Below are 15,483 nucleotides of genomic sequence, written 5' to 3' on the forward strand. Positions count from 1 at the left end.
TAAGAAGGTTAACAAAATCTGCTCTTAAAGTATCTCTAAAAGTTTCATTCACTTCGCGAGAGGATATGTAATATTCAACATCTGCTATAATTCTGGGGACAGGTATTTCTTTCTTCAAAAAAGGAACATTGAACTTTGGGCCGAACTGTAAAAGTAGTCTCAAGTCTATATATACCTTACAATTCGAAGGTGGTCCGATCAGGAAGAAAGTTGATATTATGATGAGAAAGTTTAGGAGGAGCATATTGAATTTGGAGATTGAGACAACTATATGGAAAATAAAGAATTATGAACATGAGGGGAAGAAGGTGATTGTAATTTTGGAACGACAGTTAACAGTGAGCCACTTCGTAAAACTGAATCATATAATAAGTAGCTGTTTCAATGCTTTATTCAACAGGATCAAACAGGCTAATATTTCCAAGCTACAGTCGCTGACCAGGGAACATACACCTGTGGTTTCAACTGCAGATAGTAGCTCAAAACGCATATATAATTACACCAATGTCTCCTTACCCCCAAAGGTGGAAGAACTTTTACAGTTCGGCCCAAAGTTCAATGTTCCTTTTTTGAAGAAAGAAATACCTGTCCCCAGAATTATAGCAGATGTTGAATATTACATATCCTCTCGCGAAGTGAATGAAACTTTTAGAGATACTTTAAGAGCAGATTTTGTTAACCTTCTTACTAACCACTTACACAGAGTCAATGGAAGGGTAGATGTCCATGATAAGATGGTGAGGAATTTTAATATAACGAAACGGTTTCTTAAAGATAACAATGACATCATAGTGAACAAATCGGACAAGGGTGGATCAATAGTGATCATGTATCGTGAGGACTACGTTAACCATGTTAAGGGAATGCTGAGTGATGTGAACACATATAAATTACTCAAAAAAGATCCCACATCTTCGTTTCAAAAAAGAGCAAATGCTCTTGTAGACTCTTTATTTGAAAACTCATTCATTTCTGAGTTTGAAAAGAAAAAGTTAAAAAAACACAACTCGGTTCCTCCCCGACTATACTGTCTGCGGAAAACACACAAGGAAGGTCTACACATGAGGCCGATAGTCAGTGGAATTAATTCTCCCTCATCAAATATTGCAACATTCATACACAACACGTTAAGTGATGTAGCAACTACATTTCAACACCAAGTGAATAGCTCTTTTGAGTTTGTTGAATTTTCGAAAAATGTTGTCTTACCTGACGGATACGTCTTGGTTTCATTGGACGTCACTTCTTTGTTCACTAATATCACACATGCCCTCACTGTACAGATCATTAAAAAGAATTGGCAGACAATATCAGCCTATACATGCCTGGATAGAAAAACTTTCCTGATGTTGGTTGACTTTCTGTTTGAATCCAGTTATTTTATGTTCAATGGAGAAACGTACCTACAAATTGAGGGAACAACTATGGGTGGCATTGCGAGTCCCATTTTTGGAAAATTTGTAATGAATGACTTGGTGATAACAGTTGTGTCCCAACTACCCTTTCCTGTGCCTTTTGTCAAGTTCTATGTTGATGACTCTGTCATGGCTTTACCATTTGACATGATTGATGAAACGGTAAAAATTTTCAATAGCTACCATGACAAGATACAGTTCACGTTTGAAGTGGAAACTGGAGGTTCTTTGCCCTTTTTGGACGTCTGCTTACACCGTACGGAAGAACAAAAAATCATAACGAATTGGTATACTAAACCCACCAGCTCAGGTATCATACTTAACTATTTATCAAACCATGCTACCAGCTATAAGATCAGTGCTATTAACAACTTACTTCACAGAGCAATCAACTTGAGCAGCCCCGTGTATCATGACCTAAACATAAAAAAAGTGAAACACATATTACGAGATAATAAATACCCCAAACCTTTCGTTGATAGAATTGTTTCAGAACTTCTACGTAAACGAAACAATGACAAAACTGTCAATACAACCACAATGAGTAAAGCTTACTTCAAATTTCCGTATGTCCCAGAACTGTCCCAAAAAATCAAAAGAACCCTTAAAACGGAAAATAGTGAGCTAGTGTTTTACAACATGAAAACAGTTGGGTCGTTATACAGCAAAATAAAAGATCCAATAAATAAAGATCATAGATCAGGAGTGATATATGGGATTCCATGTTTGGATTGTGATAAAATGTATATAGGACAGACGAGACAGTATTTACAAAATAGGATTAAACAACATGCATACGATGTCAGAGATGTGAAAAATAGAGAAAGGACAGCCTTATGTTCACATTTTTTCAAAGACGATCACAGGTTCGATTTTTCGAATGTAAAAATATTAGACAATGAACAACATTTTAGAAAAAGGAACATTTTAGAAATGATACATATTAACATTAACAACACTGTTAATTTTAGATCTGATACTGAACATTTAAGCAAACTTTACAATTCTGTTTTAACAAAATATGTGCATTTATAGTGCTGTGCGAGCTTGGTGGAAACTAATTAATGTACGGTATTTCATTGAAAGAAAATGAAGATAATTCTGTGTTTGACAACCTTGATATTGTTTTACTGTATTGGTTTGTTCTGTTGTGTTTTCAGGTTATGTTTTCCTATGATTTATTTTGGATGTAAATATTCTGGAATTTTCCAAGTGAATTTTAGCCAAACTTTTAGTATTTTAAGCTGTTTTTTTGTGATTTGACGTGGAATATACAGTTGATGCCGTCGGTTTTTAAAGTTTTTACATCTGAATGTCTTATTTATAGTATAGAGGTATTTATTTATACTTTACTGTAAGTGTTTTGTATGACATTTTTATAATGTTTTTAGGCCTAATGAAGCAAACGAGAGTTTGCGAAACGTTGCTGAATATACTTTAAGATCTTTTGAGAGTTCGTCCTTATCCCGCAAAATACAGTTATCAATTTATTAATTATTGTGGTGGACACTAATATTTGCATTCTATACATATTCCTTATGGTTGACCGATAACAATTCATTCAGAAGTTGAATAGATTTTATAAATTAAGCAGTAAAAGAAGTAAAATGAACACAATTCCCTAACTATTTCTTCTAGTTATAAATTTGAATTTACTTAGCCGATGTAAAAAAAATTTGATTGATAAAATACCTGAATTCAGAGCAAGAAATCAGTGTTCAAAATTGATACCATTATTATCTCAATTTGTCTTATTACCACAAACGTTAACAGCAGTTAGAATTCAAAATATCTTCTGTCAGTGCATATATGTGATTTCGATCAATGTGGCCGACACTTGATGAAAAGCCATAATTGTACTTGAAACAGATTACTTTCTTATTTCGTATCGCCAATTCAGTATATCTTTGCTTCTTTAGATATCTGATTTAATGGCATTTTCACAGTATGCCATATGTGGGGTAAAAACTCGGTAGTTTATTAGTAATTGCAGTTCTTATGGAAAAAACAGAAGGTCACGCTTTTTGGAATACTTCCACTGAGGAGATGTTTCCACAAAAAATCTTTACCGTTTTCAGTTTATCTATTATGTAGCTACATAACAGTGTTTGCTGTTTGAACCTAAAATCGAAATGTATGGGGAGTCCGGGACAGCTAAACCCCTTTTCACTCTGAAGCCACTTAAGTTGTATCCCAGTCAACCAGTTTCAGTCACAGGGAAGTTGTTGGGAATTACCACTGTGGAAATGCGACTTCACAATGTTGATTTAAAAAAAGGCCACCAGTACTTACTGGAGAGTGCTTAATGTCCGCAACATCGCATATCGCGGGTAATTACCCAGTACATCACATAGTAGGTGTAAAAAAAGCACCCTAGACAGCAACTTTGCGACTTCACATTTTGGAGGTTTTTGGAACGATTATTTTGACAGAATAAACTACCAAAGTGTATCCTCTATTGAAGTTATATTCATGTTCAATTTGATAATTACCATCGTGGCAATCAATTTGCACTCTATATTCGAGGCGTTCCGAGGAAAAGTGACCCAAGCTACAATTTTTCTGAAATTGAATTAAAAGTTAGAACTGCCTGAAAATGAATCAAAATTTTATATACTCGTAAACTCAATTTCAGAAAAAATGTAGCTTGGGCCTCTTCAGCTCTGAACGCCTCATTTGTACCCTGTGTTTACTCTTTACTCTTACCTACATATATTTCGCATTCTGCTCTCATCCTCAAAAGGGAAATTGAACAACTATATGAATTACTGATATCTTTTTATTCAAGATTAATATGTTTCATACAAATCCAAATATATAAAATAAAGAACATATATTTTGTTATAAATGTTCATTCCACTTCAGGAACGGCATGGTCCAGCTGAAGAAGAAAAAATCAGAGCTGTATTGATAGTAATAAATTGAGTGTCATGAAAAATCTAACAACAGTAGAAGGTGATTTTTTCCAGCACAGTATCTAAAATAATAATTTGAAGTTCTCTCGATGATTCAAATCAATTCCAAGTTTGATTTTGAAGGTTGTGAATGTTACTTATCACCTAAATTCATATGAGGTATGTTGAAAGTTGAACGTTACAAAGGTGCAAAAATGGGGAGGATAAGAGGGCCAAGAAGTGATCATGATGTAGTCATTATTTCAATAGGTTATATAACTACTCACCTTTTACTGCACGTTAATTAATCAATCAACGTCAAGTAACACTTAACTAAAACGAAATTTAATAATAGAACAGCTCGGTTAAAAAAAATATTCTAAAAATTCATTCATAAAGATTTTGTTTGTTCATTCTCTCAACACAACGCAGTCACAGAACGAAACACGTTACACCACGTTTTGCATAGCGGGATTTAGGTTATGAGTTAACCTCGAGACCACGTGCTGATAAATAGAACATTTCAGACAGTTACTGAAAGTTTTTCTTAGAGAAGTCGCTGGGTAGAGTTCATCGAAATTTATTCACAACACATCATTTCATGTTCTAAAAATATCACAGATTCAATATTTCAAAAATATCAACACAGAGAAGTCGCATAATAGTAGCTATGTTCACTTCATCGGAACATCTCGATATGATGTTACATGCAACCACTAGGGATCTAAAGTTGAGGAATTCGCAAACTTAACAATATGCGGACGTTAATGTCCACAATGTGAAATCTTAAGTACATCCATGAAACTTCTCAAAGAAGCGCTTCAATGCGATATTTTTGGGTACTCCCTGCGACTTACTGTTACATTTCTGGTTGACTGGGATCTGTAAATGGTAGGAACTCATTTTTTTGCGTGAAGATATCATGACAAAATAGGTAACGATAGATAATGGTAGAGTGATGGTGAGATGAACATTTTGAGTACAGCAATTCTTGTTTTAGGCTCATGTCTCCCTAACCAAGAAAGAGTTGAACAGGGGGCGATAGAGACTTCACCACAAATTTGTTCAACAGGAAAAACGTTGAAAGAAAACAATTTCCAATGACCAACGATTGTCTATGTCTAGGTTTTCATCATCAGATATATCAGCGTATGAAATATATATTTTCTATTTCGGAATCACTCTAACTTATTCCCAAGATGTTTTTTACTTTTTTGAACCTTTGTTTATTGTTTTATATTCATTTCTATTAGTCAATTTTTTTTTTGAAGCAAACTATTATCTAAGTTCAGTACGGGAAACTTGGACCACTGTCTCTCAAACATCAAAACTCCCGCACTCCCTTTCAATATATTCAACAGATGTTTTCTTCTTCAACTTTTACAACTATTATTTAAAAATCTCATCGTTTGTAAAACAGTATTAATCAATGAAAGCAATGAAACTAAATAACACCACTCACCTATTGAACTTTTCAGACAGTGTAAAAAGCAAAAATTATTCAATTTCTTACTTCCTAACAACAAAATATTGGAGGTGGTTCAAGTCTCCTACCTGAGCAAGTTTCCCGGACTCCCCCTACAATGTTTTTGAAAATATCGTCAATTTGGACAAATCGAATGCATGAAAACTCAAGATTTCAAAACAACAACCAATGTTTTTCATTGTTTCAGTCGATTTCACGTAGAAAAAGTTACCTGAAGAACCTATTCCTCAAATTGAAACTTTCAGTGTTATCAAAGTACCAACCTTGCGAAAAAATAGAAAAAACTCTTTCAATAGGAACGTATTTTATTAAATTATATTTGTGCCTTTCGGTTGCTTTCATCATTTTACAATCCTTGGAATGTCCCCGGCTCTCAAATCCAAGTAATATAAAAAAAATTTATATTGAATTTCCAAGGTGAGTTTTGACATTATTCAGGCGCTTTTTTTCATGTTTCGTGCATTATATTTATGGTTTTATCCACAGACTGTAATAATTGATTTATTATTACACTATGGCTTCATCATAGAACACATTAGTAGCTGAGGCGTTCTGTGATGAAACCATAGTCTAATAATGAATAAATTATCAGTCTATGGATGAAAGCATTTATGATTTATTTATTAATATTAGACTATGGTTTCATCACAGAGCGCCTCAACTACTAATGTGTTCTGAGATGAATCCATAGTCTAATAATGTATCTAGCCATCTCAACCTGAGAACAAGATAAAAAAATGTGTATATCTTATACTTAATTATATTTCCAGATAAGCTACAAATTTTTAATAGATTAAGACAGAATGAGAATGATGTCATAAGAACGAATAAGAAAAATCTAAGATCAATGTTTTCGAATGGGAAAGATAAACTGAACGATTTCGAAAAGAGTGGTGTAAGGGAGACTGGGGAGGGTTGATACGTTTTTTGGAATTTTTATTCTGTAAACTGAATTATATGAAGAAGCAGGACTTTTTTCATATTATATAATTATTCAATTAATCGTTCAACAAAATAAATATAGAAGTCGCAAAACATAAACATCTTATTCTGTACAGAACGTTGAACACAAAAACATGCAAACTGTCTCAAGCCTCCCCACATATGGGAGGATTGATACGATGTACTGGGAGAGTAATCGAGAGGATTATTCAGCTCAGTAGGTAGGTCAGCAATGATACTGACTTGCTTTGGTCCTATAGGTGTAGAAAAATCAGGAAATTGTCAGTTAGTCACTTCCACACAAGAAAAGTCGGCCTCGTTAAATACATGGGGATTGTACGGTTTTTAAAAATCCCTTTGATATGTTGGATGGTGAAGACGCCTTCATGTAGGCCTATCCAACTAGCTACGGAATATTTTTTGAAGATTATACATGTATCAGGCCTCCCCACGACAAATGTCTCAAACCTCCCTGAAAGCAATTTTTAAAGTGATTTATGTTTTCATCTTATACCCATATATTTTGAAAAGCGAATAAAACAGTAAATTGAGTAGTTTTATGCATATTTCCCAGTGAAATGTTTGTTTATGCCGAAGAATTAATGCATGATCATAAAACCCTTAGGTAACTTGAGTGAAAACTTACAATTTCTCACCTCGAAACACTCTTCGTTGAATATTTCACAAACAAACTACTGTTAGCCTTACATATTAACGTCACGCAATGCCCTCTGCCAAAAAATAGTGTTCACTAGTATAATACTTTTGAAAACGGCTACAGATCGCGGATATAAGCCTGTATCAAGCCTCCCCATGTATCAATGCTCCCTAGTCTCCCCTATACAAAATATTCTACGAATACCCTGCCTTTTATATAAAAGGCAGGGTATTCGACCAGTTTGGCCTATATAGGCCAAACTGGTCGATCTTTTATTAGAGATCAAGGGTTAGAATTTATGAACACAGGAACTCTAATTTACAGAACAAACCCTTAACAGGCTTCTCTAACCATTGCATCACGTGTAATCATTTTATATAGATTTTAATAAAACGAAAATTTTACACGATGGCGAAAAAAGCAGAAGACTAGACGTTTTAGAATGTCTGGAAATATCTTCTTCTCACAGACGAAATTAGACGATTGTCAACGATCAATTACAATTCCGCTTATCCCAGCTTTTATCAAGTGTTGTTTGATATCCATATCAAAAGAATATATATATAGTATGATTTGGTACATTTCTGTTTCAGTTTTTGAAATAAGAGAATAACACTTCTCATAATCTCTTCTCAGTATTCTATTGAAACATCTTCTTGATGCATCTATATATCGAATATTTATCATTCGCAATGGTGAACCAAAAAAAGTTTCTTGTAAAAGTAAGTAAAATGTTAACGATGAAAATTATCGCTGAAAACTTGAAGGCTGTCTGTTTTCAGGGCTGTTTGAAAAATCAGTGTAACAATCCTGAAACGAATTATTAAGCACGAGTTTGCATTATAAACCAATCACTTAAAATTACCCGAGAGAATATTCTGATCAAGCCGATCACAACTCAACAGTAAATTGGTTAGGGGAATATCTACTTGTAGCTAGGGCTCCTGTGATAAGTTTGTCTGGGAAGTTTCAGAGCTGCCGAGATTGATTTCTTTTTCAATATTGCACGAAGCACTCAGAGTTCCTCCAGCTACTGCGGCTCAGAACTTCGTCATGAGCATCACTATCTCATTTATGCATACGGATACATTATTGAGTTGGCTGGAAATCCGTATTGACGGGAGTTTCTCAGGTTATACTGCTTCAGGCATCTTGAATTATACCTTTATCGAGTGCTTGAGATTTTTTCACAAAAACCTAATAAGGAGGATCCATTGGCAGATACGATGAAAATTATCGGTACTCACAATTCACAATGTGAGTTTCAATGCAACTTAACCAATATTTTTCGAATTTCGAATTCAGATATGTATCTCAACAAGGTTGTTGTGTGACTAGGAGTGATTATTTCCTCGAAATCCCTTCATCCTTCATCAACCCCACTTCATCTTCCCAAAGTGAACAATGATGACCCAGAGATATTTTATGTACAGGGTGGGCAAAATTGGTGATACCTAAACTACAAATTTTTTACCCAACGAGATAGAGGAAAATGAATGTACCATTCATGTCGTCATTTTTGTAGAAACTAATAATGCCATCAACAGAATTCCTCTTTCTTCTTTCGTTTTTGAGTTATAAGCCAAAATTTAAATTTGGGCGATTTCAACTTTGGTCATTATCTCCGTTTCTGTTTGTGCTAGGATGTTGAAATGAAGACATTATACAGACACTTTTTTATAGCAATCCAGTGGCGTACTATGATTTTTTCCTACAGGTTTATTTGCTGAGCTATAACATAAAGTTGTGTTTTTTCTTATAAAAACAGTAGTTTGAAAGTTAGAAAGAATCGACACTTTTTTACTGTTTCAGAATTACATCATACATCGTACTCAGTCTTTCTAAGTCATTTTAAACTACTGTTTCCATAAGAAAAAATACATCTTTATGTTATAGCTCAGCAAATATACCTGTTAGAAAAAATCATACAGCAAGAGATGACGTTCAGATACTTGGGAATAGAGCTCTGTAGTTTCGGGGATGTAGAGTCCGAGGTGAGACAACAGGTAAATAAGGCAATGAGAACAGCTGGATGCATGAACGACACCATATGGAGTAACAAACACTTGCAAACCGAGACAAAGGCAAGAATCTACAAAGCTACCATAAGACCAATAATGACGTACACAGCAGAAACACGACCAGACACAACAAAAACTAAGAGGTTGTTGGAAACATGTGAAATGAAAATCCTAAGGAAAATAGCTGGAAAAACGCTATTAGATAGAGAGCGCAGTGACAACATAAGGAAAATGTGCGGGGTGGAAGAGGTGAATGAGTGGATCCTGGGGAGAAAGCACGAGTGGAATGCACACATAGACCGAATGGATCATGAGAGAATGGTCAGAATTGCACGTGATAAATCACCAACTGGAAGGAGAAGTATAGGAAGACCGCGAAAAAGGTGGAGCGATAACCTAACTGCCAACTGAACACCGGGCAAGTTACGAAGAAGGAACAGGCAAAAATGCCTATAATAAAGAAGGAAGAAGAAGAAGAAAAATCATAGTAAGCCACTGGATTTCTACCAGAAAAGTGTCTGTATAATGTTTTCATTTCAACATCCTAGCACAAACAGAAACGGAGATAATGACCAAAGTTGAAATCGCCCAAACTTAAATTTTGGCTTATTACAAAAGAAGATAGCGGAATTCAGTTGATGGCATTATTTGTTTCTCAAAAAATTACGACATGAATGGTCGTATCTAGTAAGGATGGAATTAATGTTGTTTGAGAATTTTTATGATTGTTGTGCGTGAAACACCAGATACATCGAACAATTTCCTAGTACTAAAGGTCGGATCCATTGCTATATGACGTAAGACAGCCACGTCCCTTGCTTCGTCTTTTTCATCCATGAAAGTTAACTCTACATTGACTTTATAACTTATTTTTTATGTTCTCTCGGGAAGGTTTTGAACGAAACAAGACACATTAAATGGAAGAAAAATTCAGGATTTCACCGAATCTTATGTGAAAGAAGAGAAATGAACAATTTTCAAAATACTGAAATGCTGATAAGTGATTTAATACTTGGTATTTCCACCCCTTGCGTTAATTACAGCTCGGCAACGCCGGTTCATACTCAAAATGAGTGATCTTAATATGTTCTGATCTAATCCTTCCCAGATTTCTCCGAGTTGGATTCCTAAGTCATTAAGAGTAGCTGGATGATTTTCTGAACTTCTCAGCCTTCTATTGAGGTTGTCCTAAACCTGCTCAATCGGATTGAGATCTGGACTTCTTGCTGGCCATTCCATTCGAGAGACTTCAACCTCTTCAAAGTACTCCTGAACGATGCGCGCACGATGGGGTCTGGCATTATCGTCCAGAAAAATGAAATTTTCACCAATGTATGGGGCAAATGGTACTACATGCTCTTCAAGAATGTTCCTTATATATTTATCAGCATTCATAGCTCCATTATCAACGACCACTAGGCTTGTGCGAGCAGTCAAAGATATTCCACCCCATACCATAATCGATCCTCCCCCGAAATCAGTAGTATTCAGGAAATTGCACTGAGCATATCTTTCATGTGGACGTCTGTATACAAAGGAACGTCGATCACAATGATAGAGGCAGAATCTAGACTCATCTGTGAAGAGAACTCTTTCCCAATCGGCCTCTTTCCAATGGATATGCTCTCTCGCAAAATCCAAATGCGCCCTTCGATGGGCTGGGGTAAGAGCTGGGTGTCTTGCCGCGACACGAGGCCTTAAATCATATTCCCTGATGCGATTTCTTATTGTCTGAGTGCTAATTTGCACCTCATGAGTTTGCTCAAGCTGAATTTGAAGGAGGCGAGCGGTTGCAAACCGTTGTCTCAACGAAGAAACTCTCAAGTAACGTTCTTGAATGGCAGTTGTGACTCGTGGTCTACCCTGTCCTGGTTTTCGGACATTCATACCTGTCTCCCTGAATCGCTGCAACATTCTGGACACACTTGTATGGGAAACTCCAAACCTTTCTGCAATTCTTGTGTATGTCCACCCTTCTTCTCGCAAAACCACCGCTTGGGCACATTCCTCTTGGGTCAAATTGCGTGTTTCGCGTTGCATAGCGATCGAGTGTAGGAAATCAAACGAAAGAAAAACTATTGATCACTAGAATTGATCGAGAACAACTGATTTTAGAATGGAGCCAATACATTCAAAAACTGATAATATCATCTTTTTTATTCCTGCTGGGAAAAAACATCTGTATTGAAGAAAACCGTTGAAAGTGGATAACATATGCATGCATAATTCTGATAAAATAATTATCATTGAGAACACCTTCAGTTGTTGAATAAATTTGAGATTTCCATAATGTGCATTAATTTTTTTTTGCACAGTTTATATCTAAGCTTGAGCTGCTCAAAAAGAATTATATGAAAGATCCACACTATTTTTTGACAAGATATCACTCCTTAAATTTTTTCGCAACAATTATTCATTTACAGTATTTACAACATGCCATTCATCATGTATTATATTGCTGAGGTAATACTTGGAATAAGATTTTTTATCAAGTGAGATTAGCTAAGCTGCCGTTAAGTAATGATTGCGAATACTCTATAGCAAATGCTTTTCAGAGGTGATGAACAGAAGCTATCTCATATTTACCTCAGTTTGCGTAACTTATATCATACAATACCTAACAAATGACTTGTGTGAAAACCGAGTTGAAGCAAACAAACCAATTCGATTCGTTGGGTATGTTAACGTCGTTACCTTAAGAAGACCCTCGTTAACGAGAGACCCGATATGTGCTTTATAGTTGGTTGAGATGCTCAAATAAGGTTCTGCAAATGATTTACGTTCGTACGTGAATAAAGGGAGGAGTTGAAATTAATATTTTGTTTGACTGTGTGTTCTGGAGTTATCACCATGATATATGGGATGGGTTGTACGAGTAGAAGGAACAGTTTGTTTGGTTTCAGGTGAATGATAGTCAGCTCCACTCCTGAGTAGCAATTCAAAGGTTTACTCGATATATCTAAACAATCCTGTAAGGCCTCCATAAACTATTGCATTCAAAGCATGAGATGAAAGCTTGAATGAAAATAGTCTCATTCGTTGTCATTCCTAGGGCAGATAAGATCGCTTTTCCATCTTGAAATAAATTTCAGAGGACTTATTCAAGATATATAAAGCTTGCACTTTTACATAATAATTATACAGAATCTTTTACGTGAATGTCAACGTGAATGCTGATGTTCAATATTTATGTTAGCGTCAATATTATCTTTAGTATTCCTAAGTTATCGTCCATTATGTTAATTTTAATGTTGTCGTTAATCTTAACAGTGTCAGGACGTGATGGTCTTGATGTCCTAAATTGCACATCTGAAGAATTGTAGCCTCTCCATTATAATCACAATTTCTTTTTTTTTTCGAAATTTGGTTGAAACAAGTGAAATTCAATATGTGTAGGTAAGTTTCTTTGGATAGGTCAAATTGTAGAATGATAACAATAACGAATCAGCATTCTCGAGGCAAAAAGTTTCAAGATGTGAAACAATCTATCATATTCTCTGATGTATAATGTATTCAGTGGCTCTCCACTGAATTTCCATCGCACAAAATTTGTTAGACAACTATCACTTTTCAGATTCCACAGATTTCATATTTCTCTACCTAAATTTCACAAGATAATAGCCAAAAAAAATCACGGGTATTTTTTAAAAATTTCTACTCCTTTGTACGGGGGTGAAATTAGCAACCCTTACTCGATATCATATAAAAACTTTTTTTAGAGATGGAGTTTCTATGAAATGAAATCATAAATTGAAATCCCTTTTTTGCTTGCAAATTATTTCAATAAATTGAGGGGAAAACAGTGAAGATGTATCAAATGTGAAAGGATTCATAATAAATGTTGAAAATAACCACCTCTACCCTGCGAGTGCACGAAAATTACAGAATTTCAAGTTTCTAGCATCACTGGAATTATAGAAAAAAGATAAAAACTGAATTTTAGACACCACCTTTTGAGGGTGATATCTCGGAAAGGGTGGGCTGAGGAAATTTTTATTATTTGAAAACACATGATAATTTCATTCGATTATTCACCTCCTAAATGGTGTGGCATGAATTCAGGAACACCCTTTATTTTCTAGCTCTAAAGCCAGTCTTGCTTACCGTTGCCATTTCAGGCAGGTTAACCATTTGTAGCCACCTTACCTGATACATGAGTACATATACAAAATAGTTTTTAATTTCTTTTAAATATATTATTATTAAATAATAATATATATATATATATATATATATTATATCCATTTAAATAATTAATAGTTTGACAGCCGACGATGCTAAATCGAGATTTGCACGAGCATCGTGGAGACCCAGAGGATTTTGAAGGTTAGATGGTAGAAAGAAAAAAAGATTACACGATGTTCATTCGTATATGATGTATGCACCTGCAGCGGTGGGGAAAGCGTCTGCAGGCTTCAAAGATGTAAAAAAAATTGTCAGGTGTATATTCTCGAGCGTGTCAGATTGAGATACTATATATGCCCTACGTGTCTCTGATAATAAATTTATGTTAATCTGACAGTTTTTGCGTGGTGGGGCTGACCATGGCCGTAAGAAAGAGTTGAAAATGGTAAAAAAAAAATTCGAGCAAGTCAGATTTTTAGAGGATATGTTGATTGGACCCAAAGGAAGCTACTTTTCAAGAGACTGACAATTCGGACGTGACGAACGGTCACACTAATCCTTTGAAAATGCAAAAAAATCGTTACTTTTACATTCATAGAGAAGGTTGCAGACGTGTTGATCCATTAGTCTGACACTAATCAGGGGGTTTTTCTTAATCTGACAGTTTGAAGATGATAACGAGGCATTTTTTTAAACATCTCTCTTCCTGAACCTTCAATCGTTTCTGTTTTCATCATAAAAAATGTAGATAATAAAATTCTATACCTACAACTTTTGTCTGAAGCAATTTTACATACTTTTAACCGTTTTCGAATTAGAGGGCGATAAGGCCGAGGAGCTCAGCCACTCATGCGAAAGGCCAAGGTCAATGTAGAAACCCAGTCTAATGTACATTCATCGCATCGTATATCTCAAAAACGTTCAAACGTAGAAGAAACTGCGTCGGACGAATTTTGTAGGAATTATTATGCTCCAAAACTTCTAAGATGAATGCGAAAACAATTTGAATCCCAGGAGGGGAGATAATAAAAAAAAACTGACTTTTGAGACCTTCATGACCAATTTTTATTTTTTCGGCTTGCTGAAACTGTCAGATTATATTTTTTTCGTGATTCTTGAATCATTAGCTTCAAAATAAGAAAAAAAGGCCCCGCGCTGGAGAATGTACACGTGATTTTTTTTTGCAAGTTTGGCGCCCTCCCACACATTTTCGTCGCGCTTAAATTGTCTGATTAAGAGAATATCTACTTTTCAATATGTAATTAACCACATATAATATCTTAATCTGACACGCTCGAGTATGTACAATTTTGTTTTGTTTTACTATTTTGACAGGCTGTCCTATACAATTCCCCTTATATACAGGTCTAATTTTTGGTAGAAGTACTCTACAGGACCCAAGGTATTTTCCCTTATAAATCTGACACGTTCAAGTAACTCCCGCATTTTCTTTCTGGGTTCCCCAACTATAAGAAGTGTACGGGGTTAAAATTCGAGAATATTTAGCTCGGTTGTATTCTGAGCATCTCTAATGTATGTATCATCAGATGCAACCATTCATGCTATATACCTTGGAACCTGGCTTGGAACACTATCATCAATGCTGTACAATAGTCTTTGTAGAAATTCTCTGTATACCTACGTCACATGTGCTATTCAACGCAACGAATGGGTCATTTGATGAAACATTCCATCAAATGAAAAGCATTTAATCCCCTCAATCGCAATCCGATCGTCCCTTATCAACAAAACAAGCCACAAATAGTCGGTCTGATAGTTTGAAACAATGCGGGTTGGCTACATAACAGCCCTCCTCTCTGTTGGTGTACTTCAGCTTTTTATTTTGGCGGTTTAATTCCAGATAACGGTTTGTGTTCCGCTCCACTGTTTTTCGAGCTTTCGTTACGGCAGGAAATTTCGCAAAATAGAAAAGTCAGCAGGC

The 15,483-nt window shown here is 35.4% G+C and overlaps 2 protein-coding genes across 2 annotated transcripts in view; one reads left to right on the forward strand and one right to left on the reverse strand.

Moving 5' to 3' along the window:
• The window catches only part of LOC123310911 (chaoptin-like), a 268,551-nt gene that overhangs the window by 99,833 nt on the left and 153,235 nt on the right, over window positions 1-15,483 (reverse strand). The gene's annotated exons all lie outside the window — the stretch shown is intronic.
• LOC123321477 lies at window positions 295-9,827 on the forward strand. Its single transcript, XM_044909113.1, has 4 exons — window positions 295-308; window positions 401-2,281; window positions 2,807-2,868; window positions 9,292-9,827. The coding sequence occupies exons 1-4, from the start codon at window positions 295-297 to the stop codon at window positions 9,825-9,827; spliced, it is 2,493 nt and encodes an 830-aa protein (XP_044765048.1).

This window comes from Coccinella septempunctata, chromosome 1, assembly GCF_907165205.1.
Source record: "Coccinella septempunctata chromosome 1, icCocSept1.1, whole genome shotgun sequence".
In the NCBI taxonomy this organism is placed as follows: Eukaryota; Metazoa; Arthropoda; class Insecta; order Coleoptera; family Coccinellidae; genus Coccinella; species Coccinella septempunctata.

What these genes read in the sequence shown, in the direction of transcription:
- LOC123321477 (XM_044909113.1), top strand. An exon ending in TTTTTCAAAGACGATCACAG is followed by an intron (nt 2,282 to 2,806) that starts GTTCGATTTTTC and finishes TAATGTTTTTAG; the next exon opens with GCCTAATGAAGCAAACGAGA. An exon ending in TACTTTAAGATCTTTTGAGA is followed by an intron (nt 2,869 to 9,291) that starts GTTCGTCCTTAT and finishes TTTATGTTATAG; the next exon opens with CTCAGCAAATATACCTGTTA.